General features: G+C 37.1%; 4 protein-coding genes, 1 long non-coding RNA gene and 5 other non-coding genes across 12 annotated transcripts in view; 8 read left to right on the plus strand and 2 right to left on the minus strand.

Annotated features, from left to right (window-relative positions):
• The first annotated feature begins 80 nt into the window (after positions 1 to 80).
• Positions 81 to 4,881, plus strand: LOC127432160 (uncharacterized). 2 transcript variants are annotated; one of them, XR_007895703.1, is made up of 5 exons: positions 81 to 222; positions 641 to 797; positions 3,095 to 3,292; positions 4,504 to 4,602; positions 4,742 to 4,881. It is a non-coding gene; the product is annotated as an uncharacterized LOC127432160 (long non-coding RNA). The 2 variants fall into 2 exon arrangements; XR_007895704.1 differs by lacking the exon at positions 81 to 222 and adding an exon at positions 232 to 370.
• A 1,054-nt stretch (positions 4,882 to 5,935) lies between these two features.
• LOC127432148 (mediator of RNA polymerase II transcription subunit 22-like) lies at positions 5,936 to 13,000 on the minus strand. 2 transcript variants are annotated; one of them, XM_051682996.1, is made up of 5 exons: positions 12,879 to 13,000; positions 11,770 to 11,928; positions 11,591 to 11,671; positions 7,939 to 8,147; positions 5,936 to 6,138 (listed from the first exon to the last, which is right to left on the minus strand). In XM_051682996.1, the coding sequence occupies exons 2-5, from the start codon at positions 11,890 to 11,892 to the stop codon at positions 5,949 to 5,951; spliced, it is 603 nt and encodes a 200-aa protein (XP_051538956.1). In that variant the 5' UTR covers positions 11,893 to 11,928; positions 12,879 to 13,000; the 3' UTR covers positions 5,936 to 5,948. The 2 variants fall into 2 exon arrangements, with proteins under 2 accessions (XP_051538956.1, XP_051538964.1); XM_051683004.1 differs by having other exon boundaries at positions 5,996 to 8,147.
• A 641-nt stretch (positions 13,001 to 13,641) lies between these two features.
• LOC127440245 (small nucleolar RNA SNORD36) lies at positions 13,642 to 13,711 on the plus strand. The gene has a single exon (XR_007897100.1). It is a non-coding gene; the product is annotated as a small nucleolar RNA SNORD36 (small nucleolar RNA).
• A 57-nt stretch (positions 13,712 to 13,768) lies between these two features.
• LOC127439747 (60S ribosomal protein L7a) lies at positions 13,769 to 16,383 on the plus strand (the record flags this gene model as incomplete). Its single annotated transcript, XM_051695983.1, has 7 exons — positions 13,769 to 13,913; positions 14,528 to 14,677; positions 14,957 to 15,097; positions 15,357 to 15,436; positions 15,694 to 15,824; positions 16,026 to 16,095; positions 16,232 to 16,383. Coding segments are annotated over 7 exons (822 nt in total), but the record flags the coding sequence as incomplete, so codon positions are not given.
• On the plus strand, positions 14,362 to 14,432 carry LOC127440246 (small nucleolar RNA SNORD24). Its single transcript, XR_007897101.1, has one exon. It is a non-coding gene; the product is annotated as a small nucleolar RNA SNORD24 (small nucleolar RNA).
• LOC127440247 (small nucleolar RNA SNORD24) lies at positions 14,765 to 14,835 on the plus strand. The gene has a single exon (XR_007897102.1). It is a non-coding gene; the product is annotated as a small nucleolar RNA SNORD24 (small nucleolar RNA).
• On the plus strand, positions 15,524 to 15,598 carry LOC127440243 (small nucleolar RNA SNORD36). The gene has a single exon (XR_007897098.1). It is a non-coding gene; the product is annotated as a small nucleolar RNA SNORD36 (small nucleolar RNA).
• On the plus strand, positions 15,873 to 15,944 carry LOC127440244 (small nucleolar RNA SNORD36). The gene has a single exon (XR_007897099.1). It is a non-coding gene; the product is annotated as a small nucleolar RNA SNORD36 (small nucleolar RNA).
• A 153-nt stretch (positions 16,384 to 16,536) lies between the features above and the next one.
• LOC127432122 (surfeit locus protein 1-like) lies at positions 16,537 to 21,266 on the minus strand. Its single transcript, XM_051682938.1, has 9 exons — positions 21,062 to 21,266; positions 20,757 to 20,838; positions 20,430 to 20,557; positions 20,256 to 20,338; positions 19,953 to 20,144; positions 17,859 to 17,931; positions 17,522 to 17,684; positions 17,307 to 17,388; positions 16,537 to 17,067 (listed from the first exon to the last, which is right to left on the minus strand). Exons 1-9 carry the CDS (start codon positions 21,122 to 21,124, stop codon positions 17,001 to 17,003), a joined length of 933 nt encoding a protein of 310 aa, XP_051538898.1. The 5' UTR covers positions 21,125 to 21,266; the 3' UTR covers positions 16,537 to 17,000.
• Positions 21,210 to 21,285, plus strand: part of LOC127432127 (kynurenine--oxoglutarate transaminase 3-like) — an 87,373-nt gene continuing 87,297 nt past the window's right edge. Inside the window, exon 1 of the transcript XR_007895702.1 lies at positions 21,210 to 21,252. The gene's annotated coding sequence lies outside the window, so the exon portion shown is untranslated. The remainder of the gene's footprint in view (positions 21,253 to 21,285) is intronic.

Below are 21,285 nucleotides of genomic sequence, written 5' to 3' on the forward strand. Positions count from 1 at the left end.
TTGAACGATTAAAGGAGAACAGAAGCGCTGATCGCGGATCAGCCGTTAATCAAGCAAGTGTGACGTCAGCGGAAGTTTCGGGAAAAAGAAAACGGTCCGTCTCTAAACAGGGCTCGCTACCGACAGAGCTCGAAAACAGACGTGTTATATTTACTTGAGGGAAGAGATATTTCTTATATAATTGTGGAATGAGGAAGACGAAGAGACAAAAGAAGTCGTCAGGTATTAGATTGCCGAACAGATTCAAATAACCGTAAAAAGCGTGTAAACAAGTGTCCGATTCATACAGAGGCAAAATATTGAACCCCGTTCTAATGAAATAAAACATTCCCAGGTCCAAACTGGATGAAACGAGGAGCTTCAGATTCTAGTACGAAAGTGACAGTATGGAGTTAGGCTGGCCACATTTCTGATCTATAATGCTTTTTATCCTTATACCAATGTGACAGTCTTACATTGCTGCACACATTTAATTTTTAACTGAATAATATGTGTATTTATATTCTGTTCCTGCACTACATTTTTTCTTGCAGTGAGGGTTGTCTATATCTCAATATTATAGTAAATGTGGTTTTACTATGAACTTAAATTGATTCCACAAATGGGGTAAAATAATGCCACTCCCTCTCTTGTGCGTTAGGATGACGCATTTAAACTGAAGACTGGAGGTGTTGTTGACATGAAGAAAGTGAAGGACAGAAACCGAGACGTGTACTCCCCACTAAAGGACAGCAGATGAAAACGGCCTGCATCTTGGTACCTCGTTTTCTGCTGAAACTAAAAGACGCGACGAAGATGTAAGTGACTGTGTACGCAAGCTTTGTTCACTCTTGCGCCCTCCTATTTCCTTAAGAATCTACACCTTTCTTTGGTCATTTTTGACCCGTATTGAAAATCATTCAAAATGCATGGTCCCAAAGTGTACATTGATAGGGGAAACATTTTTGAATATAATTGGATTAGCATCATTTTTAAAGATTTATTCTGCTTATAGAAAATCAACAGAGTACATTTTAGAGTTACAGTTTTAGTACATGCCTACAAATAAATCTCTACTGCCTTTTCCTGCATTTAAAATGGGCCCAATTTGCACATTCATTGCAACAAATATATTCCTTCCCACTAATGTCAAACAGTTTGTTGCAGTGTTACAGGGGTTTAGGAAGGTGCCGTAATAGATATTTCTGCCATCTAATGTTTAGGGGGAAATTATATTGAATAGGTCTTTTACCATTGGGGGGGCTTTAGCCCCATTGCACCCTATCATATAAAAAATAAAAATAAACACTGTGTGTGTGGACATGTGCATGTGTACCCCATTTGAGCAAGTAGGTAGGTCCAAAATGGGTAATGGTTTCTCCAGAAGGGGGCGAGGTTACTCTAAAAGGGGGTTGCGCCAATTCCAAGACACCACCACAGAGGGTTAGGGAAAGTTTTAGGCCCTGTCCCAATACCCACACTTGTAGTCTTGGCCACTTGAGTGCGCATGCACGCAACAGGAAGTGTTCAAGACTATCCCATATCAAAACCATGCCAAAGCTCTGTGCACTTAACCACTAAATTCACACTAGCTTGAATACTGCTTCGGAGCGACTTAATAGCAGCATCATAATTACAAAATATTATTTATGTGTATATTTAGATACCTCTTTGTTATCCTTCTCACCCAATAATCACATTATTTTGTTTGTTCTTGCCTAATACTGCTGGTGATTTTGGTCATTTGTCAGCCAGTGTGGCATACAGTATACAGTCTAGTAAATGTTATTTGAAAATTAAAAAATTATTAACTACTACCACGGTTTCTCATCTTAATGTATTTAAAATATATGTTGTAATGCTTTTTATTTGTTGTATAAAACCACATACTGATTAGTTGTGTAAAGCAGTCTTTGGTCGTCTTATATAAATGACAAGCCAAAGCATATCATTTAAATGGTTTGTATCAGTAGCTATTAATGGATCACACAGGTTTATAGAATAACGTTTTTATTTTTATTTAGTTTTATGCAGTGTATTGAGAAACAAAGTAGAAAGAAATTGCTTATATTTCATATTTTACAGCAATTATGGACAACGCAACTTTACAGTTAAACAGTTTTTAATGTGCAAAGTATTGAAAATCAAAATAATTAACTTTTACAATTATTTTCACACAATAAAAACATAAAAAAATTGACTTACATATTTTCTACAGCACAATACACTTCCAACAACCAGTATGTATGTACCAGTGTATTAATAAATGAAAAGATGGGTAAAATTTTCAGTTATTTATTATTTTAAGTAGGCTATAACAGTCACCACTACCAAAAACAATCAGTCTTCAGCTGAGTGACAATACAAAAACAGCTGTCGCAACCAGCACAAACATTGTTAAGTCTACGAGTGTCCCAACGTGCAATCTAAAGTCATACACACACTCGCAGACTTCACGTCTACTTGCACACTTGTGGCCAAACACCAGACATACATAAGACAAGTGGGTAAGTAGGCAAGACCAAAACTGCAAGTGGGGGTATTGGGACAGGGTCTTGGGTAAGGGGCTTCCTATCTCTTTGCTGGCGATTTGGAGCTCCTGCCCCATTCTTGAGCTTTGTCTGCAGCCCTTCTCCGTTTGAGAGGGAAAGATGCAGTACACAGTGATGCAGGTGGGGGAGCTAGTGAACAGAATGGGGACAAATTTTATTCATAGATACTACTAAAAGCTGTATAACATCCAGAAAGTCTATAGCTGAAAGATCACAAGGGGTCTTTCCCAAAAATATAAGGAATGATTTGTTTTAAATTATGTCTTTTAATTATATACAAAAATTTATTTTATTTTTTATTTTGTTTGCTTTGATGGTCTTCCTTGACAAAGTCGCAAGGTTTGGTTCCAGTACCAGAAACTATACGGCAGTTATTATGAATTCTTTACCTGTTTTTGGTCAAAAATGACCCTAAGACAATAGGAGGGTTAACAGATGTGTGCCTGTTCAACACACACCCAAGTATTTTTCATCTTTCTGCTTGATGTCGTAGTTTCATTGTTTATTTCTTTGATCATTTGTTGACTCTTGACATATTTATATCTGCATGTGATTTTATTTAGGATGAAGTACATTGAGAATGAATGAAAGAAAAAGAAATGCATGGTTGAGGCAGAGGAGCAAAAGGTGTAAGTGAAGAATCCAGTGGACCTCCTGTACGAGCTTCCAGAGAACATCCGTGTCAGATCAGCCAAAAAGACAGAAGAAATGTTGTCCAATCAGATGCTGAGTGGAATTCCAGAGGTGGATCTGGAGACAGAGTAAGTCAATTCTAAAGATAATCTGTTCATATACATTTTGTCTTTCATTACATGAGATATTTTTCTCTATTAACTGTCTGACTAGACTATATATGTACCACGTTCCCCCTTTCTTATTAGTGCAAAGATACAAAACATTATCAGCACAGAAGAAGCCAAAGCAAAGCTGCTCGCTGAGCAGAGGAATAAGACAACAGCACCTCCTTTGTTCCCACTAACATCGCTGTGAATTATTTCTATCAGGAAGACTCGCAGACTTGAGTGAAATTTAAGATGACATTTATTTGATGAATATAAAACAGAAATGTAATGTCTCTCTTTGGCGTAAGCCCCGTCTGGCGGTCCTGCCGGAGATAGGAGGCAGGGGCCAGGAGCCTACCCCTGTGCAGGACGGGACTCGACTGGTGGCGGTGAGGTGGTGGAGGTTGCCGTGTTAGCATACTGAAACAGCAATGTGTGAGCAAACTTATAAAGCAATAGCTTACATGTGATTGGCTAGGAGTTACCTAGCTAATGGTGCGATGATGTACAGCTGCTAGTCTTCCCGCTAGAACTACGCTGCGCTTACATGTCCAGCACAATCGCTATGTGCTCAGATACACCAGAAGAGAACACCCAGCACTTGTTTTATATTTTTTTACACTTAGTTTTATTGCTTTATTTTAAAGCTCAACAGCCACTTGTATTCCTCTGCTGTTGGTATATTAATATTGTTATTAACCTTTAGTATGCTTATAACTAAGGGTGTATGGATATGAATATGTATTTGAGGATGCGAAGTTTGTATACCAAGAACAGAAATGTTTTATATTCAGAAGGATCAGTCATGATATTTTTTTTTCATGAATAATGTAATTCATCAAATCTAATTTAAGTAAAAGCCTTGAGTTACAGCACTAACTCCCACCCCTTTGTTTAGTCCAGACTATGTCTAACTCAAGTTTGTAGATTACTAAGCAAAAGCACTATACAAGGTTAAAACTGGCCAGAAATTACCTCTTCTAATGCACCGTTTATATTCAGCTGTCTACTTATTGCATGTAAAATGGCCTTATAGATTTTCTATCCTTGAGGACAAAGATTATGCAATTTTTTTATAGTGCATTAAATCCAGGTTATTTAAAACGGGGGCCAAAATTAGTAAATCTTTTATAAATCATCATTGCAGGTAAATTGTTTGGAATCTAATTGCTTCTGCTTCTTTCCTTTAGGCTATCATGAGGATGTAAACGCATCCCAGAGACGCCACAGAGAAGAGCCCAAAGCCAGGCCACTACAAGTAGGAGACACTGAAAAGCCTGCCCCAGAGAGTAAGATCATAATGAGAACCTCTTTAGGGTGTATTACTGACATGGATTTTGTAATTAAAGCTAACATTTCACTGTTTGCACTTCATTTAATGGATTTATTTTGTTGTGTTTTATGTTGATCTCTATTTCAAATCCCCAGCTTCACCACCTAATTTCCGTAAGAGACTGAATTACAAGAAGGCCACAGATGACTACCACCACTATGAGAAATTCAAGATGAGCCAAAGATACTAATCTTCTGCGGTTATGTGCACACAAGTCAATCTGACAATATATTTTTCTTTCTGTAAACTGAAAGAAAAATTTAAATATATATATATATATATATACATACATTTTTTTTTTAACAGTACTTAAATGTTTCTCCTACATACAAAGTTTTACAGTAAAATGTCTCCCACAACATTGGTCATCTTTGCAAATATTTGACTCATTAATTGATTTAGAAAGACCATTTAAAATTGTTTGTGGTCAGTTTCATAATTATATTTTGTGCAACATTTTCATGTTATTTCAGTGTGATGTGGAACAGTTAATCAGAATTGCTTAAATTATCACAGCATTTTAAAGAAGGTTCAGGTTTATTAAAGGTCATTTTTATTTCTACAAAAAAACAAAGTACAATAATAAAAAATAAAAAAAGATTATTATTATTATCTCAATTACTGTTCAATCAACAAAATGTACCACTGCTCCAAAGTTCTGGCTTTGAGGTTTGTAACAAACTTAAATAGAAAGAGAGCCGTAAGATAGCACAGCATTAAAATAAAAAAATGGCATAAACAGAGAACTTTTCCTTGACATATTTGAAAAAATTGCAAAGCCATACAGTGCACGTTCATCTATGTAACATACAGTTAAATTTAACGTGCATTTAGATATAATTCTGAAAATTATGAGCAGCTTGTTTACTTAAATCTACTTTTAACATTCCAATACACAGCATATAAAAGAATGTAAAATGGCTTGTGCACAAGTCATTTAATTATATCATATAGTAAATCTGTACTTTCTATCAGACAATGTTCAAAATTAAGGGCTGGCTCAGTAATGCATAGTTGTAATATCACTCAGTCCAGTTGGTTAATTTTAGCCAATAAACAGACAAAGACACAAACACTTCAAAATACCCAAATGGCTTGAGAATGAGGCAAATTATCCTGCTGCAAATTTGAAATATTTGCAGAAATGTCTGAGTTATTCAGTGTCACTTTTGCAGGACAAATCAAACCATTCTGGTTCATCAAATTCACAAATCCCTAAATTTGAAGTTAAGTTTAGGATGGGATTTATTATGATGGTAAATTGCAAAATCTAATTGGTCCATTTAGGAAACTGCCCATCTTTCATGATTGCTCACTAGTGCAGCTGCCATGGCCATTGAGGTGACGTTGCATGGACTCCTGGGTACCCAAGTGCTCTGAATCCTCTGCACTGATAGGTGAGGGGTCAGGGGTTGTTGCCAGGGACCCCCAACTGTCCTGCTGATGAAAGGCCTCACAAAGGGGCAACTCAACACCATCCCACTGTCCACAGCTAGAAACGTTATACACACGTTACACACAAACTAACATTTCCTCTGTGCACTTCTGCCTAAAACAATGAGTAAAGCATTAGCAGTATACATGTGAAGTGTTGCACATTCGATCATGATCAGAGTCCAACATGCCAATCAGTAAAAGGGACAAGTACACAAACTCACGCAATTTAAGAAGGAAATGGGAAAGGAAGAATAAGCAGGGAGAGGAAGCTTGATTGGTAATGTGTGGTCACATGATGTTCATAGAAACCAGTCTGTCAGATTGCATTGCCCTTCTGTTAGCTGTTTCTGTGCATTGAAAGATGTGTGTAGAGTTCGATAGAATTTCTCAATAGATTAAGTTGAAAGGCTGTAAGCAGCAGGAAATTTTAACTATGCACTAAACAGAGAGAGGCGGAAAATATGTTTTGATTTTGAGATGAGCGAAAAAATGAAAATGGACACTAAAAGTGCTCTCTTTTCTGTCTGGTTTATTAATGAAATTTGAAATGACCAGTTGGTCTGTTTGTGGAAAAACTGACACATGTGGAACAGACACTAATGTGACCGACACTTATTTTACTCAATAAGTCACCACAAAGAAACACATTGTAGTGTAATTTTAAACCACTTAGGAAAAAAGATAAATGTTACATTTTGAACGATACATATGCCAATGAGAACTAAATATTTCGCCAGTATACACAAAGTACAATCAGAGTAATAATAAGAGAAAGTAACTTAGTACATGTATATGAATGATATAGTAAAACTCCAAAAACCTTTGATTGTTCTTGTTTCCAGTAAGCTAATTTAATAGGTTTCTAAAAAGCCATTTATTCTCTATACAATAACAACAGCACAAATTCTAAAGTGCATTAAATTTTGCAACCAATTTTGTTAATTTAATCCAACACTAATGTGTAACATTAAAATGTACATTTTTCCTCAAACATATTATTTCCAAATAAAAATGTATCTTCACATATAATAATTGGTTACACTGGTGTGCTTAAAAGACAGCTTATATTCATCAGAAATCTCAGAATAGGAATACTGATTTATCATGTACTAATCTCTATTAACGCAGCTAGTGTACCAACACTACCACTGAGAGTGAATACAGGTCCTGATGTCTTGCAAGAGAAAAGTAAAACTTTTAAAACACATTCTTTTAAGGCACTTGGGGGAAATGGTTAATATGCACCAATTACAATTGAGTATTCTTGTACAATACCAGATATACGGAAAGGGATTGATCATTTCCTTTTCTTTGGTGTGACTGTAATATGGTTCTGACATTTTTACTATATTAGTAGCATATACATCAGATAACGATATGTCTGGATTGCTGTTATGAACATGTTAAGTGGAATAAAATCAACAGACCTAAAGTGCTGAAATTGTGTCAAATTGGTTTTATTCCATGACTTTACTATGTGAGAGAAGAATACACTCAGTGAGTAGTTAAAGGCTTATCTGCAAGAATAAACACTTTTTTAAAGCACAATGGTATGGTATGACTGTGTATATGTGTATGGAGGACAAACCTGGGACAGTTTTTTAAAATAAATGCTGCAAGCCTAAATGGATAGCACATGATATTTTAGTAAAATGACCAAAGGTTTGATCCTAAACAAAACAAATATGAAGCTTTTTTAACACGGTAAAAATACCTTTAGGCATCTAAATGGCTTCATGATTCATCCTATTTGCATGTTCGTATGATGCACATATGCGTTACGGTGAGTGCATGTTTATGTCGTTGATAAGCAAGGGTACTGCACACGTTTGTGGGATCACTGGGCTACTTGTACCTGGAGGAATAATACTCTTCCTCGAGCTCAAACAGGTCGATGGCAATCTCATCACGCAGGGATATGAGCTTCTTGTCGCATTCTTCCTGCAACGTGCGCAGCTGCTGATTGCGGAGACTTATGGCCTCGTTGACAGATGGGAAGTCATTCAGAATGAGAAACTGCTTCAGATCTGAGACAAGCTTCATAAGAGACTCTCCAGCACGTACCTGAAAAGAAAAGAAAAAAAACGCATAAAACAACATCATGTATTGGTTTGATGCAATGTTCATCTATATCTGAAGTGACTGTCCTTCTTCTTACTATTCAAGCATATTGTCATTCCCAAGTAAGATGTTTAACCTTATTACAATATAACAGACCAGTCTAAAGCCCCATTCACATTGTCAGTGGTTTTGTCGCTGGATGCGACAGAAGACCATTCATTTTCAATGAGAGCTGGCAACTTCCGGTGTTATGGATCAACTGGGGATCATGTTAACTGGGGATGTGCGCGTGCATGTGAACAATTTTACTTGCCTTTTCAGCAGATTCGTTCAATGTGAATTGTCAATGAGTAAAGAAAATACGTTTTGCACATAAGAAAAAAATTGGTATTATTATTAACTCATTTGTTTCATCAATGTCTTTTCCAATAAATCTGACACAATTTTAAGAGCAATTTTAATGGTTTCACAGAGTAACTTCTGGTTTCCCATGTCAACGTGGGACATTGGTTTGAATGGGAACTGGCAATTACACTTGTAAGAGCAGTAAATCGCATGTGGACTGTTAATTTGCAACACTAAAGCATCATAGTCTGAAATGTGTCAATAATAGGCATATACTCTTAAATTACTTAAATTACAAAAATAATAATAGATTTATAAGTTTAAGAAAATTATTGTTTGGGAATAATAGAAAGCCGGTTGGTCTAGCGGTTGGTGATCATATCCATATGAATAGACCCGGGTTCAATTCCTCAGTAAACATCTGTCAGTTTAATTAAACTGATATAATAATATCCTTTACTTTTCAAATGTTCTGTGCATGACAATGTTGTATATTTATGATTACCCATGACACTGCCAAAAGATGATCTTTCAGAAGTGCAATTTTGTTTTTGTGTGGAGACTGGAGAGCATGTACAAAGGTCAAACTGACCATTGATATATACTCTGAAGGAGACCTATTAAAAGTACATCATAACCTGCAGCAAAGATGCAATAGCATTTGAAGAACCAGGATTTGAACCCCGGTCGCTGAGTGCTGTACCAGCGACTGACCACTGAACTAAGGATCCAGTTCTAATGAATAGATCACTTTGTTCATTTTCAATGGCAGAAGAAAGTTACTCAAACTATCATGATTAATTAAGCCATTATTCATTTATAAAGAAAACAAATTATTCTCGTTATTCGGTCTCTTACGGAAATTAGGTGGTGAAGCTGGGGATTTGAAATAGAGATCAACATAAAACACATCAAAATAAATCCATTAAATGATGTGCAAACCATGAAATGTTAGCTTTAATTACAAAATCCATGAATGTTATTGATACACATCAGCCTATGATGCTTTAGTGTTGCAAATTAAGAGTTCCACATGCAATTTACTGCTCTGACAAGTGTAATCGCCAGTTCCCATTCAAACCAATGTCCCACGTCAACATGGGCAACCAGATGTTAGCCTGTGAAACCATTAAAATCGCTCTTAAACTGTGTCAGATTCATTAGAACAGACATCGATGAAACAACTCTGTTTAATCTCTTAACGACGGGTGGGTCAAAATGACCCACTTGCGTATTTATTTACATTTAATGCATGTTTAAATGGTTAAATTGTAAACTAATATTGACATCCAATATATCATTTGAAAGATCTGGGTCTCAAGATTCGATATTTTTAAGAGATTTTGACGATTGCAAAGGTACAACAATAAGATTTTATTAAACGTGTCAAGAGTGAAAATCAAAACACGGAAAATGAAACTGGAAGTTCTGACCTTTATTGTCTTCCAGCCAAACACAGATGAGCACAATCCTCCAAACTTAGGTATGCTTTTCATTGCAAGAGTCCAATAAATAAAATCCATCAGAGATTTTAGTCCAAAAATGTACAAATATGAAGAAATATTGATCATTCAATCTTTGTTCAGGTTTTACATATTCAACACGTTATCATTCATGTCCATTCTCTGCTAAATCTTGCACTCTGTGTAGTGTTTCAGTAGCAAAACACACAAACATGATATGTGGGAGGCTAATTACTCTTGAATAACAAATGTATAAGTTTTTACTTTCAAACGAGCCCAAGTTTGTGTTTGTAGACCAAAGGGTTCAAGAACTGGAAGAGTTTTACTATGGGTATGATGTTTTCAAGCTCATGCACAAAAAGAGGCCAGATGTTGTGATACCAGCATTTTTTATAATGTGCAAAACTAATTTTCTTTATTCACTGACAATTCACATAGAATCTGCTGAGAAGGCAAGTACAATTATTCACATGCACGTGCACATCCCCAGTAAACATGATCCCCAGTTGATTCATAACACCGGCAACAGCAACTGTTGGCGACAGGATGTGGGTGTGTCAAGAGACATGACAAAGTTAAGAAAAGCTCAACCTTATGCAAATGCAGAGCGATATCGTGCAGCGACAGCCAATGAGAAAAGACATTGAAGCTCACGTCATCTGTCTCCTGTGAGGTAATGGAGACGAGTCAGGAAAGACGGAGTTGTTGTTGTTGTCATCGATTACGGTTCTATATCATGTTTCTGTAACAACTCACACGGATATAACAAAACAGTGATGCGTGGAAAACCGTGTCAGAAATTGTCAGCATTCTGAGTGAGTCTGATTGATACATTGAAAGATTGATCTTTGTGCTGACATACTGCATTGAGTTTTGTTGCAGTTTATAACCCCTTCCCGTTCAGAATGCTCATTTTTAGCAGCAAGTAAACTGATTTCTTATCAAATTGGATAATGTACCAGAAACTGGCGACATTGTTAGTGAGTTTAATTCAAACATTAATAGATTGTTTGTCCCGGGGCAGTGGTGGGTCAGCGGTTAAGACTCTGGGTTACTGACCAGAAGGTCAGGGGTTCAAGCTCCAGCACCGCCACTGTTGGACCCTTGACCCTATCTGCTCCAGGGGCGCTGTATCATGGCTGACCCTGCGCTCAGAGCATGGCAGGGATAGGCGAAAAAAATTATTTCACTGTATATGTTCAAAATGTATAATGTGTGACAAAACAAAGGCTTCTTGCTCATGATAGGATACACTGAACACAGCTGTAGTTTAATATAAAAGCACTCTCCCCTGCAGGATGTTCATTATAAGAGGCAAAACAAATGATTCCTTGTCAGCTCATCTGTGGTCAGAATTTCTAAAGCTATGGCCAGTCGTGCAGCCAACCAATAACATTTGAGAGACAGCAGTAGGAACGCCCACTAGCGACTAGAAATACAGAGACTAGCGACAAAATCGCTGACAATGTGAATGGGGCTTTAATCCTGCTTCTGAGGGCAACCAGCATTACACATCATAAATTTGACAAGCTGAATCAGAAACATATGGGAGATATTCAAAATGAGCACTGCTTTAGAGTTGGATTGAGACTGAGTGACAATAGAGATTCAAGTAAAAATGACACTGCAGGGTCTTACGATGTTGGCAGCTCGCACGTGCATTTCATAGTGGTCCTGCTCAGCTTGTGTTGCCCTGGAAACCTGGGTCTCATCTTCCACCTGAACAGGTTGTGATCAATGAGATGACAGGATTACGGCATCTCATAGCTAAATCACACCATTATGCAGGTCACTCTGCAAAATGCAGACCAACATACCTTGGCAGTTTTGATTATTTCCGTAAAATTGTCTAGAATTGACTTGATGTCATCTTTAAGTCTCTTGTTGTAGTTCTGCAGAAGAGTCTCTTTGCTTTGTGGGAGGACTCTTTGTGTGGCCATCTCATTCAGAGCTCTTCAATCACACCTAAATCAGTGCTGAAGGATCAGAATCAAGAGTTATTTAGATTAATTAAATTCCAATTCATTTGGTGTAACTCAGAAAACTTTTTGATATTTTTGACTCAATTCTTATTTTTTTATTAATGACTAAAAATGTTTAACCACTCACGTAAGGTGCCAAGAAGGTATTTTGATACTTTTTACTTGATAGTTACACCACATGGCATTTTTAAGGTCATTTAATAATTGTACTTTTTTGTAGAAAATCCTAGAAAAAAAAGTTTTCATAAATGCATGAAACCAAATTGGACACAAAGTGTTTTAAACTAATAGACTTATTATTTTTAACACCTTGGACAAACTTATTTGTCAATGACCCATATAATATTTGGATAAAATCACAATATTATTGACCACAATTTCAACTCTGGGGTTCACTATAAAAAAATACATATGCATACTTTTGTAATCAAAGGGAAGTACAGCACATGTCAGCGTTAACCAATCATGTTTTTTAGAAATGTGCACGAATGTTCCATGATCCTTTGAATTAAAAGTGTCTCATTTAGTTGTGTGTAACATTTAATGCATACATTTTATTGATCATAATTGATTGATTAACTTCTTTAGCCTTGGATAAAATAGAAAGATAAAGATATCTTCTGATTTTCACCACCTTCTCTTTCGTAAACTCAATTACAAGGCTTCTCTTACTAACTTGAGATGGAAAACATTCTGTAATAGACAACAGTTCTTAACACTGTTATTATATCTTTTCTCAACGAAACGGAGGCCAGGAATAGTTAGCTTGATCAACCTTGTTATCACAGAGTGAAGCAAAGTGCATTTGATCAGCTGAACCATCCCAGGAGGAATAAAATAGCGACTAATAATGGGCCTCCTTTTTTATTAGTGACACAGCACTAAAATAAATACCCATTACATTACTAAAACTTAGAGCTAATAATATATTGAGCACTACTTACCAATTTTAAGCATCATTCTTGTAACTCCTCACATAAACACGAATCTCCCGCTTTTGTACTGTCGCGTGTATATGACGTCACCAAACAAACGTCGCGACAGTTTAATTACCCACAACCCCTTCCTTCTTCCTTTCCGTCTGATCCAACATGGTGAGTGTGTAATGTTTTTGACTGATGAGCCTGTACTCGTGTAAAATCCTCAAGCATCCTTTATGTGGTGTGATGTAGACTTGTGGAAATGTCGGTTATGCAAAATAAAGTATCTAAGCTTGTCCTCTGATCAAGAATTGGGACCATTTTAATAGTTAACACTTAAGAACTGAACACTTTTTTTCCAGCTGTGTAGGGACCGCTTACTGTCACCAGTGCAGAGGGAAGCAGTTAGACCTTAAACCGCGCATGGTTATTATTGTCCGTGCTATAAACGTGATATTTCAAAAGATTTCTATAATTGTAATCGTTTATTTATAGTAGCTCTTCCATGGCTTCCAAACGCGAATGCTTACTCTAGCTGACTAGTTTGTTAGGCCAAAATGAATAAGTTCGGCCTGCTGGCATTTGTCGAACATACAATAGCGCTTACATTCTCAACACTTAACCGCCTTTAAATGAGTAAATTAATATTCACCAGTTTAGTGGAAATGTAGTGACGTTGGGTCAGTACGTGAGCGTGTATGATGCTAAATTGATTCAAGCAGCTACAAGGCATGTCAGAAACACAACTTGGAAGTTTGTGTTACTCGACCAATTGGTTCTTTGGCTTTTGCGGTGATGGCTTGAATTTCTTCACCTGAAACTGCTGTGTTGAACAAATCTTTCTAATCCTGAGCAAGAGCCACTGAAACAACACTGTGAACTTCTTGCTCAACGTGGATGATAAACTTGAGTAACGTGTTCTTTTCATTTCTCCACAGCCTAAAGGAAAAAAGGCTAAGGGGAAGAAGGTGGCACCTGCCCCTTCAGTGGCCAAGAAACATGAGGCCAAGAAAGTCGTGAACCCTCTGTTTGAGAAGAGACCTAAGAACTTTGGCATTGGTGAGTAGCAGCTGGACTCTAAAAGACTGCTTAAAGGTGCACTCAGTAATTTTTCCTCAAAGTTTAACTCCTAAAGATGTGAATTGTAATTTTGCAATATGTTGGAAATCATGAGCACATTCAAATGAAGACTCAAGTCATATCGGTAATCTTAAAAGCCGTTTTATTCTACGTGGAGAGGGTCCGCACATGGGGGCTGCCATGTTAGAATCACACAATCCGCTGAATACTACTCGCTTAATCTCAGTAACCATCCTGTTATTTAACACTTTCATTCATTGATTAAAGTAATCATGGCTGACTGTGAGTTATATATTTCTACAATGGCATCTGAAACTGAAAACTATTGATTTTAAATGATGCTGCTTCCAAGCCGCTAGGTGTCAGTGTAAGTCCAAGATGACACAAAGACAAAAGTTACTGGGTGCACCTTCAATGTTTGAACAAGTGCAGATGATGTTATTAATATTTGCTATCTTAACAGCAATGCTGACAATTTCCACCAAGATCACTGATGCACTTGTTATTTCTGAAAAACCAATTGGCCAGTTGTTTACCTTTAGTGTAGTTTTAGTAAGAATGAAACTAAAGTACTTCAATCACCACCTCTCCAGGTCAAGACATCCAGCCGAAGCGGGATCTTACCCGATTCGTGAAATGGCCACGTTATGTTCGGCTGCAGCGCCAGCGGGCCATCCTCTACAAACGTCTGAAGGTTCCCCCTGCAATCAACCAGTTCACCCAGGCTCTGGACCGCCAGACTGGTGAGTTGAATGGAGTCAGACAGTTTTGACTTTCTGGAGTAAAATAGGCTGTTAGTACAGCAACAATTCCCTTTCAGGTGTTTGATGTGCAGATGATGTGAAGAATATTTGCTATCTTAATAATTGATGCAGACACCTCCACCAAGATCACTGATGCACTTGTTGCTTGGTCTAAATTTGTTATACTTTGTCATTTTAAACTCTACTTCAATATTAGTAAAGACTTACAATTTCTAAACTATGTTGACTTTTAGAAGTTTCTACCTTATCTTTCTGCAGCTACACAGCTGTTTAAGTTGGCCCACAAATACAGGCCAGAGACCAAGCAGGAGAAGAAACGAAGACTGCTGGCTCGTGCTGAACAGAAGGCTGCTGGAAAGGGCGACGTGCCCACCAAGAGGCCACCAGTCCTCCGTGCAGGTGAGTCTTTTCGGATGCTAGCGTTTGCCTAGTAAAGTTGTAAACTTAAGTTACGAAGAATTACTTGGGAGACATTTTTCAAAATGGCATTGGTTTGATTTGTATTTATTTAGTCAGCTAGCATACAGCATCACATTTTGGTGTTTGGCCTTATCCATAACATTATTGTGTACATGGCATGTACCATATTAACAGAATTTATTTGAATGCAAAAAACTTGTAGACAGAGTGGTATGTCAACACTCGTCTTCTCTCTCAGGTGTGAACACAGTGACCACACTAGTGGAAAGCAAAAAGGCTCAGCTGGTTATTATTGCCCATGATGTGGATCCCATTGAGGTGAGCTTCTTTAAGCCTTTGATGTTCTACAGGGATGTTGCATAGAGGCATAGCCAATCTTGCTGTCTGAAATCATGTTGTGGTTGTCTGCAATGATGCTTCGAATTTCTTCACCTGAATTCATGCTGAAGATTAAAAATGAGCTTTTTAACACTGAGCAACAACCACTTAAAATACTCGGTGGTCCTCTTCAAGAATTTTTATTAGATGCTTTATGTATAATTGATGATCTACTCATAAATATCTGTTTTGTGTAGCTGGTGGTGTTCTTACCTGCTCTGTGCCGCAAGATGGGTGTCCCATACTGCATCGTGAAAGGCAAGGCCAGACTGGGCAGACTTGTGCACCGAAAGACCTGCACTTCTGTTGCCTTCACACAGACCAACCCGTGAGTAACATACAAGCTTTGTTGTATTTTTCTCTGCTGCACTTCTTATGGCTATGATGTCTGAATTTCTTCACCTGAACAACCGTGTGGTTTGAAATGAGCTTTTTAACCCTGAGCAAAATGATGTGTAGTGATGCACTGATTAAAATGTTATGCCTATTAGGGTTTTGTGGCTAATTTATTATTTTTTTTCATCTGTAGCGAAGACAAAGCAGCTCTTGCCAAACTGGTGGAGGCCATCAAGACTAACTACAATGACAGATATGAGGAGGTCAGTTTATTGGATGCAGTATTTATCAACACTGATACACAATTGATAGCATCTGTTTAACACAAGTCCATGTCAAAGGCTGTGTACAAGTCTCTAATTGATAAGTCTAATACTAATAATTTCTTTCTTTTCTCAGATCCGTCGTCACTGGGGAGGTAACGTTCTGGGTCCTAAGTCAACTGCTCGCATTGCTAAACTTGAGAAGGCAAAGGCCAAGGAGCTGGCCACTAAACTGGGTTAAGTTCCTGCAATCTATCTTGTTTAATAAATCCAAGTGTCCACACAAAAGTGCTTGGAGTTTGACTGCTTTTTTGAAATGTTTATTTTAGGTTACTATACTCTTATATATTTTTTTAATCCAAGTGAAAACCAATTGTCAACATGACACTTTATAATGACAAATTGACTGCTTTCAGCTTAAAGAAAATTTTGGACTCAAGTGGATCTTGGAAGGTGGCCATAACATTTCAGATGTACTATTTCCATAATTTAAACCTTTTCCTAGTAGAATAATGCTTCTTAGATGAGGACATGCAGACTATGCAGAGTTAAATATTTTGTTTTAGAAACATTTTAGGTCTTCTAGAAAAACATGAAACCGCACAGCTTACTGTTATTCAGGCATTTCATGTGAGAGATGCAGCCCTAGAGGTCAAATTTATATTTTCGCTTTATAGGCTGTGCATTATAACCTGAAGGTGTCACTGCATCCATATAATGCGTTAATGTGCTATACATTTGCAAGCATTAATGCTTATATTAATTCTTATGACAATTACTTGTGTTCTCTCTCAAAGGCTTTATTAAACAAATCAAAGTCTATAACAAAAAGTGCTGAATTTAGTATAAGAGCTTTGATTTTCTATACAGCATACATCATAAATAAGGGCATAGTGCTGTAGTTTTTACAATGCAATACGTTTGATGAACTTTGCATACCACATGTAGGAGGTAGCAGCACACAGTCCATACCTATAAAGACAGCACAATTTTAGTGTTAGCAGTGGCAACTAAGAACTCATCTTTACAACTGAATGAAATAGTTCCTAAATGATCAAAAATTAGTTAAAATTTTCACATTTTTCAAGGGTGTAATTGTATCTCCATAAGGATTGAAGGAAAAAAACTACTGTAATTGTAACAATCCAATCTTCTGTGTTTTAAAGCATGAAAAAATAGATCAATGATAATACATTAAATACTTAACACACCATGTTATGACATATTGCATGTGTTCATTCCTCAAAGTCACTCTAGTCTGCCCTCCTATTGGTCCACCAGGTATTGTGCTGTCTAAGTGAAAGAATAAAAACAATTAAAATTTAACTCCCATTAGCAGTACTATGACATAATCACTGGTCAAAACTATGCATTTGTTTGTGCTAAATATTCACATGAATGTTAGTATATTAGGAGCAGCTCTAACCAAACACAGCATCAATGAAGATCTCCTCAGCGCCAGTGACCTTCGCCATGGCCTCCAGGTCACGAAAGTACCACTTGTTAGCCTCCACGTAATTTTGAGGGACAAATGGTTTCCGTTGCTCTGTTAAACGCACCACACCAACTAGGTCCACTTCCTTAGTCACCTTTTATTAAAATAAAACCCCAAAACAATCAGACCCACCACTAAGAAAAATACAATCCAAGGCACATGTTTATTATCATAATTTTTACCAGCTAAATCAAAGGCTGTCAGACTCAAAGATAGTTATTAATAATTCATGAATGAATTTGAGGAGAGTGTAGAAAGACAGTATTACCTGTCCCTTCATCCTAGTTTCTGGTCTAATCTTATCTTTGGGGACATAACCTCTGTTCACCAAGATGGTGATCCTTGGACATATAACAGAAACAAAAGCAAATGTTTTAATGCAAAATTATTTAGACCCTCTAATTTCCTTTAAATTCTCTTAATTTTTACTCACACTTATGCCATCCCAGGTGTGTATGACTTTCTTCTGCAGAATACAAATTATGGTTCATAGAAGAATATTTCAGCTCTGTAGGTCCAAAACATGCAAGTGAATGGGTGCTAAAATCTGTATGCTTCTAAAAGCATCATAAAAGTAATCCATACAACTCCAGTGTTTTAATCCATATCTTTAAAAATTATACGATGGATGTGGGTGAGAAACGGATCATTATTTAAGTTCTTTTTTTGCTAGAAATTCTTCTCCCTGCCCAGTAGGGGGTATATGCATGAAGAATGTGAATCACAAAAAACACAAGAACAATTTGAAAGTTAAAGTCACCCTGAAGTTGGAGTTACTGTTTTGACTTATTTACTACTGAAACAGGAAGTGGGGGCGGGACATGTCGAACGACTCGCCCCATTTTTAAAACTAGCCAATAGGTTTTGGTTTGTAGCCACACACAGACACACACCTCTTTCCATCATTTTGATCAAGCTAGAGCACTCTTACAGGGAAAACTTAAGATTATTGGAATTATTAAAGATATTTTCCAGCTTTTCCAATTATTTGAAAACCGAACGATGATCTGTCAACATTACTACATAACCTGCCCACAAATGCACACAGTAAATCATGGGCTTTGCTTACGATAAGGCGGGAGCTGCTGTGCAACACAGATGAATGCAAAACAAAGGAATAAAATATAATATATCCATGTTATCAATTACAATACACATTTACTAGAACTGTACATCCCAGGAAACCTCCGGCTGCACAAAAATATATATATAAACTCCAGCCACTCCTCGCATCTAGCTCCAGTGTTGGTATGTCCTGTTCAGAAATGATCACTCCTATGAATTATTTATTTTGAAGACAATAACCCTCCACTGTGAGAGCTTCAGAGAGGTGAAAGGTGATAACTGAATTTTTGAGTCAGAACTCAATTTTTAAGCGATTCTTATCGGAAAATCTGTTCAGAACTACCCTATTTCATGGATTATAACTTTTATATAATTATTATAATTCAACATACTGAAAAAGCAAAAAAAAAAAAAAAAAGTCGTAACTACCTTTAACAGCTTGATTTTTATGAAGAACATACAGTTCTAGACATTTCTGGAATCAAAATGTATTATGATTAATTGTTTTGATCTATTTATGCTAGTAGTTTCTTACATTAAAAACTTTGAAAAACAAGCTTTGTCATCATTACAGTAAAAGTATCTGAGGAAATATCTTATAATAGATATATCTTATAATATGAATATCTAATAGCTTACATTGGGGGCCTTTCGAATATTTTCTCAGACAATGGGGGGCCTTGGAGTCAAAAAGGTTGAAAACTACTGAGTTAGAACACAGCCAGATGTTGTAAGGGGAGGGTGCGTTTTCATAAAAAAAACATTTGATTGGACAAAGTTTGACGAATGTCTGAAGTGTAGAACGAGTCATAAAATTGTTTGATCGGTATTGGTGGAAGAGAGAGACTGCAGCTTTTAAATGCGTGTATCTTATGAAAACGAATGCTGTCAACATTTAGAAGTACACTAGCAAATTGATTCACCGGATCTATAAAGTGGGAATTAATTGAGCAGGGAGAAGAATTTATAGTAAAAAAAAACATTTTCTGTTTCTCCTATCAGACATCACTTCCACACCTATCAAATCACTTCTGAAGACATTGACTGAAACACTGGAGTCGTATGGATTACTTAAATGCTGACTTATGTGATTTTTGGAGCTTCACAATTTTGGCACCCATTCACTAGCATTGTATGGACCAAACGAGCTGAGAAATTCTTCTAAAAATATTCATTTGAGTTCAGCAGATGAAAGAAAGTCATATGCATCTAGGATGTCATAAAGATGAGTAAATGATGAGAGAATTTTCCATTTTGGGTGAACTCTTTAAGTAAATTAAGTTGAGTGTGTTTGTACCCCAGATCAGTGCAGTAGAATGGTGTAATAACATTAGCACCACTCTCCCCGCTGGAAGAAATCCTGCCTGCCTCCCGAGCCTCTCTGTCAGGATCCACAGGGGAACGGGGCAGGACGTACAGCTCTTTAGAGTGATCAAAACGTCCACGAACCTTCACTCGCCTATACTCCAGCTCCTTAATTTCCATTGGACTGTCTCACACAGATTATATCACCATATTGTTAGTAATATGAGCATATCATCAACACTATAGAGTATGATAATACAGAAATGTGGAGAAGGTACAGAGTTTAAAGACTCACTCTACAGGCAATGGGATAGGCTCTGAAGTTGTCAGGCTCTGGAGTTCACGGATCAGCTCCAACTTCCACTTCCTGCGTTTCAACTACAAAATCAAATGGCAGAATTTTCACAAAAAGGCAACTCCTGTTTTAGTTCTGGCTTTCATCAGACACACACAATACTGAACACTGTACCTGCCACGTCCCGAGACAAAAGGTGGTGGCAGGTATCAACAAGAGAAACCACTTAAGAAATGAGTCTTCTCTCTTCTCTGTTCCAGCGACAGTGGAACTTGACTGACGACTGAATCTGCCTAGTTTACCTATGAAAACAACATCTGATTATTTTATAGTCTGTGCCAACTTTCAATGCAATTGTAATGGACTAACTGATTGTGTCTGGTCTATGTCTTGCAAGTGGATCTTTTAACATTTCTTGTTTTGTTTTTCTACACAAAAATATTCAATTGGATATAGTCAATGATAAACAACATAGGAAATGGTCAAATAAAACACAATTACACTGAAGCACTTGAGCATCTTCACGTCTGAATAAACCATGTCGTGTGACGAACAATGTCCTCTTGGGTGAGATGATGACAGTCTGAGAAGAGAATAAAAACATCAACAGTTGAGCTGCCAAGAATGTGGCACACATATTTTAATGATCAATAAATGATAATGCATACACTTCCCAAGCGGGCGAGCAGAAAATCAACTTCATGACATCAACTTGCAAGCCATATTTCAAACACACAAACGTTTAATTCTAGTTGTAGATCCAAAGGCAAACTGCTTTATGAAGTGAGCAAAAATTGAAAACTTACGCTGCCTCGAAAAGCCCTGAACGTGTTATTAGAGAACATCAACAATAATCTGAAAGTGCTCATGATGGCTGTAGTTTGCTGTTAGGTCAACTACATAACATGCCTTCTGATATAAGGGGAACGTTTCCACTGTAACCATTTCCGGGGACAGTGAACTTGCTTGCGCATGCGCAAGTTTATATATGTAGGAGGTTGGACAACATTATTAGAGCTATACTACTTAG

Source organism: Myxocyprinus asiaticus, chromosome 4, assembly GCF_019703515.2.
Source record: "Myxocyprinus asiaticus isolate MX2 ecotype Aquarium Trade chromosome 4, UBuf_Myxa_2, whole genome shotgun sequence".
NCBI classification, from domain to species: Eukaryota; Metazoa; Chordata; class Actinopteri; order Cypriniformes; family Catostomidae; genus Myxocyprinus; species Myxocyprinus asiaticus.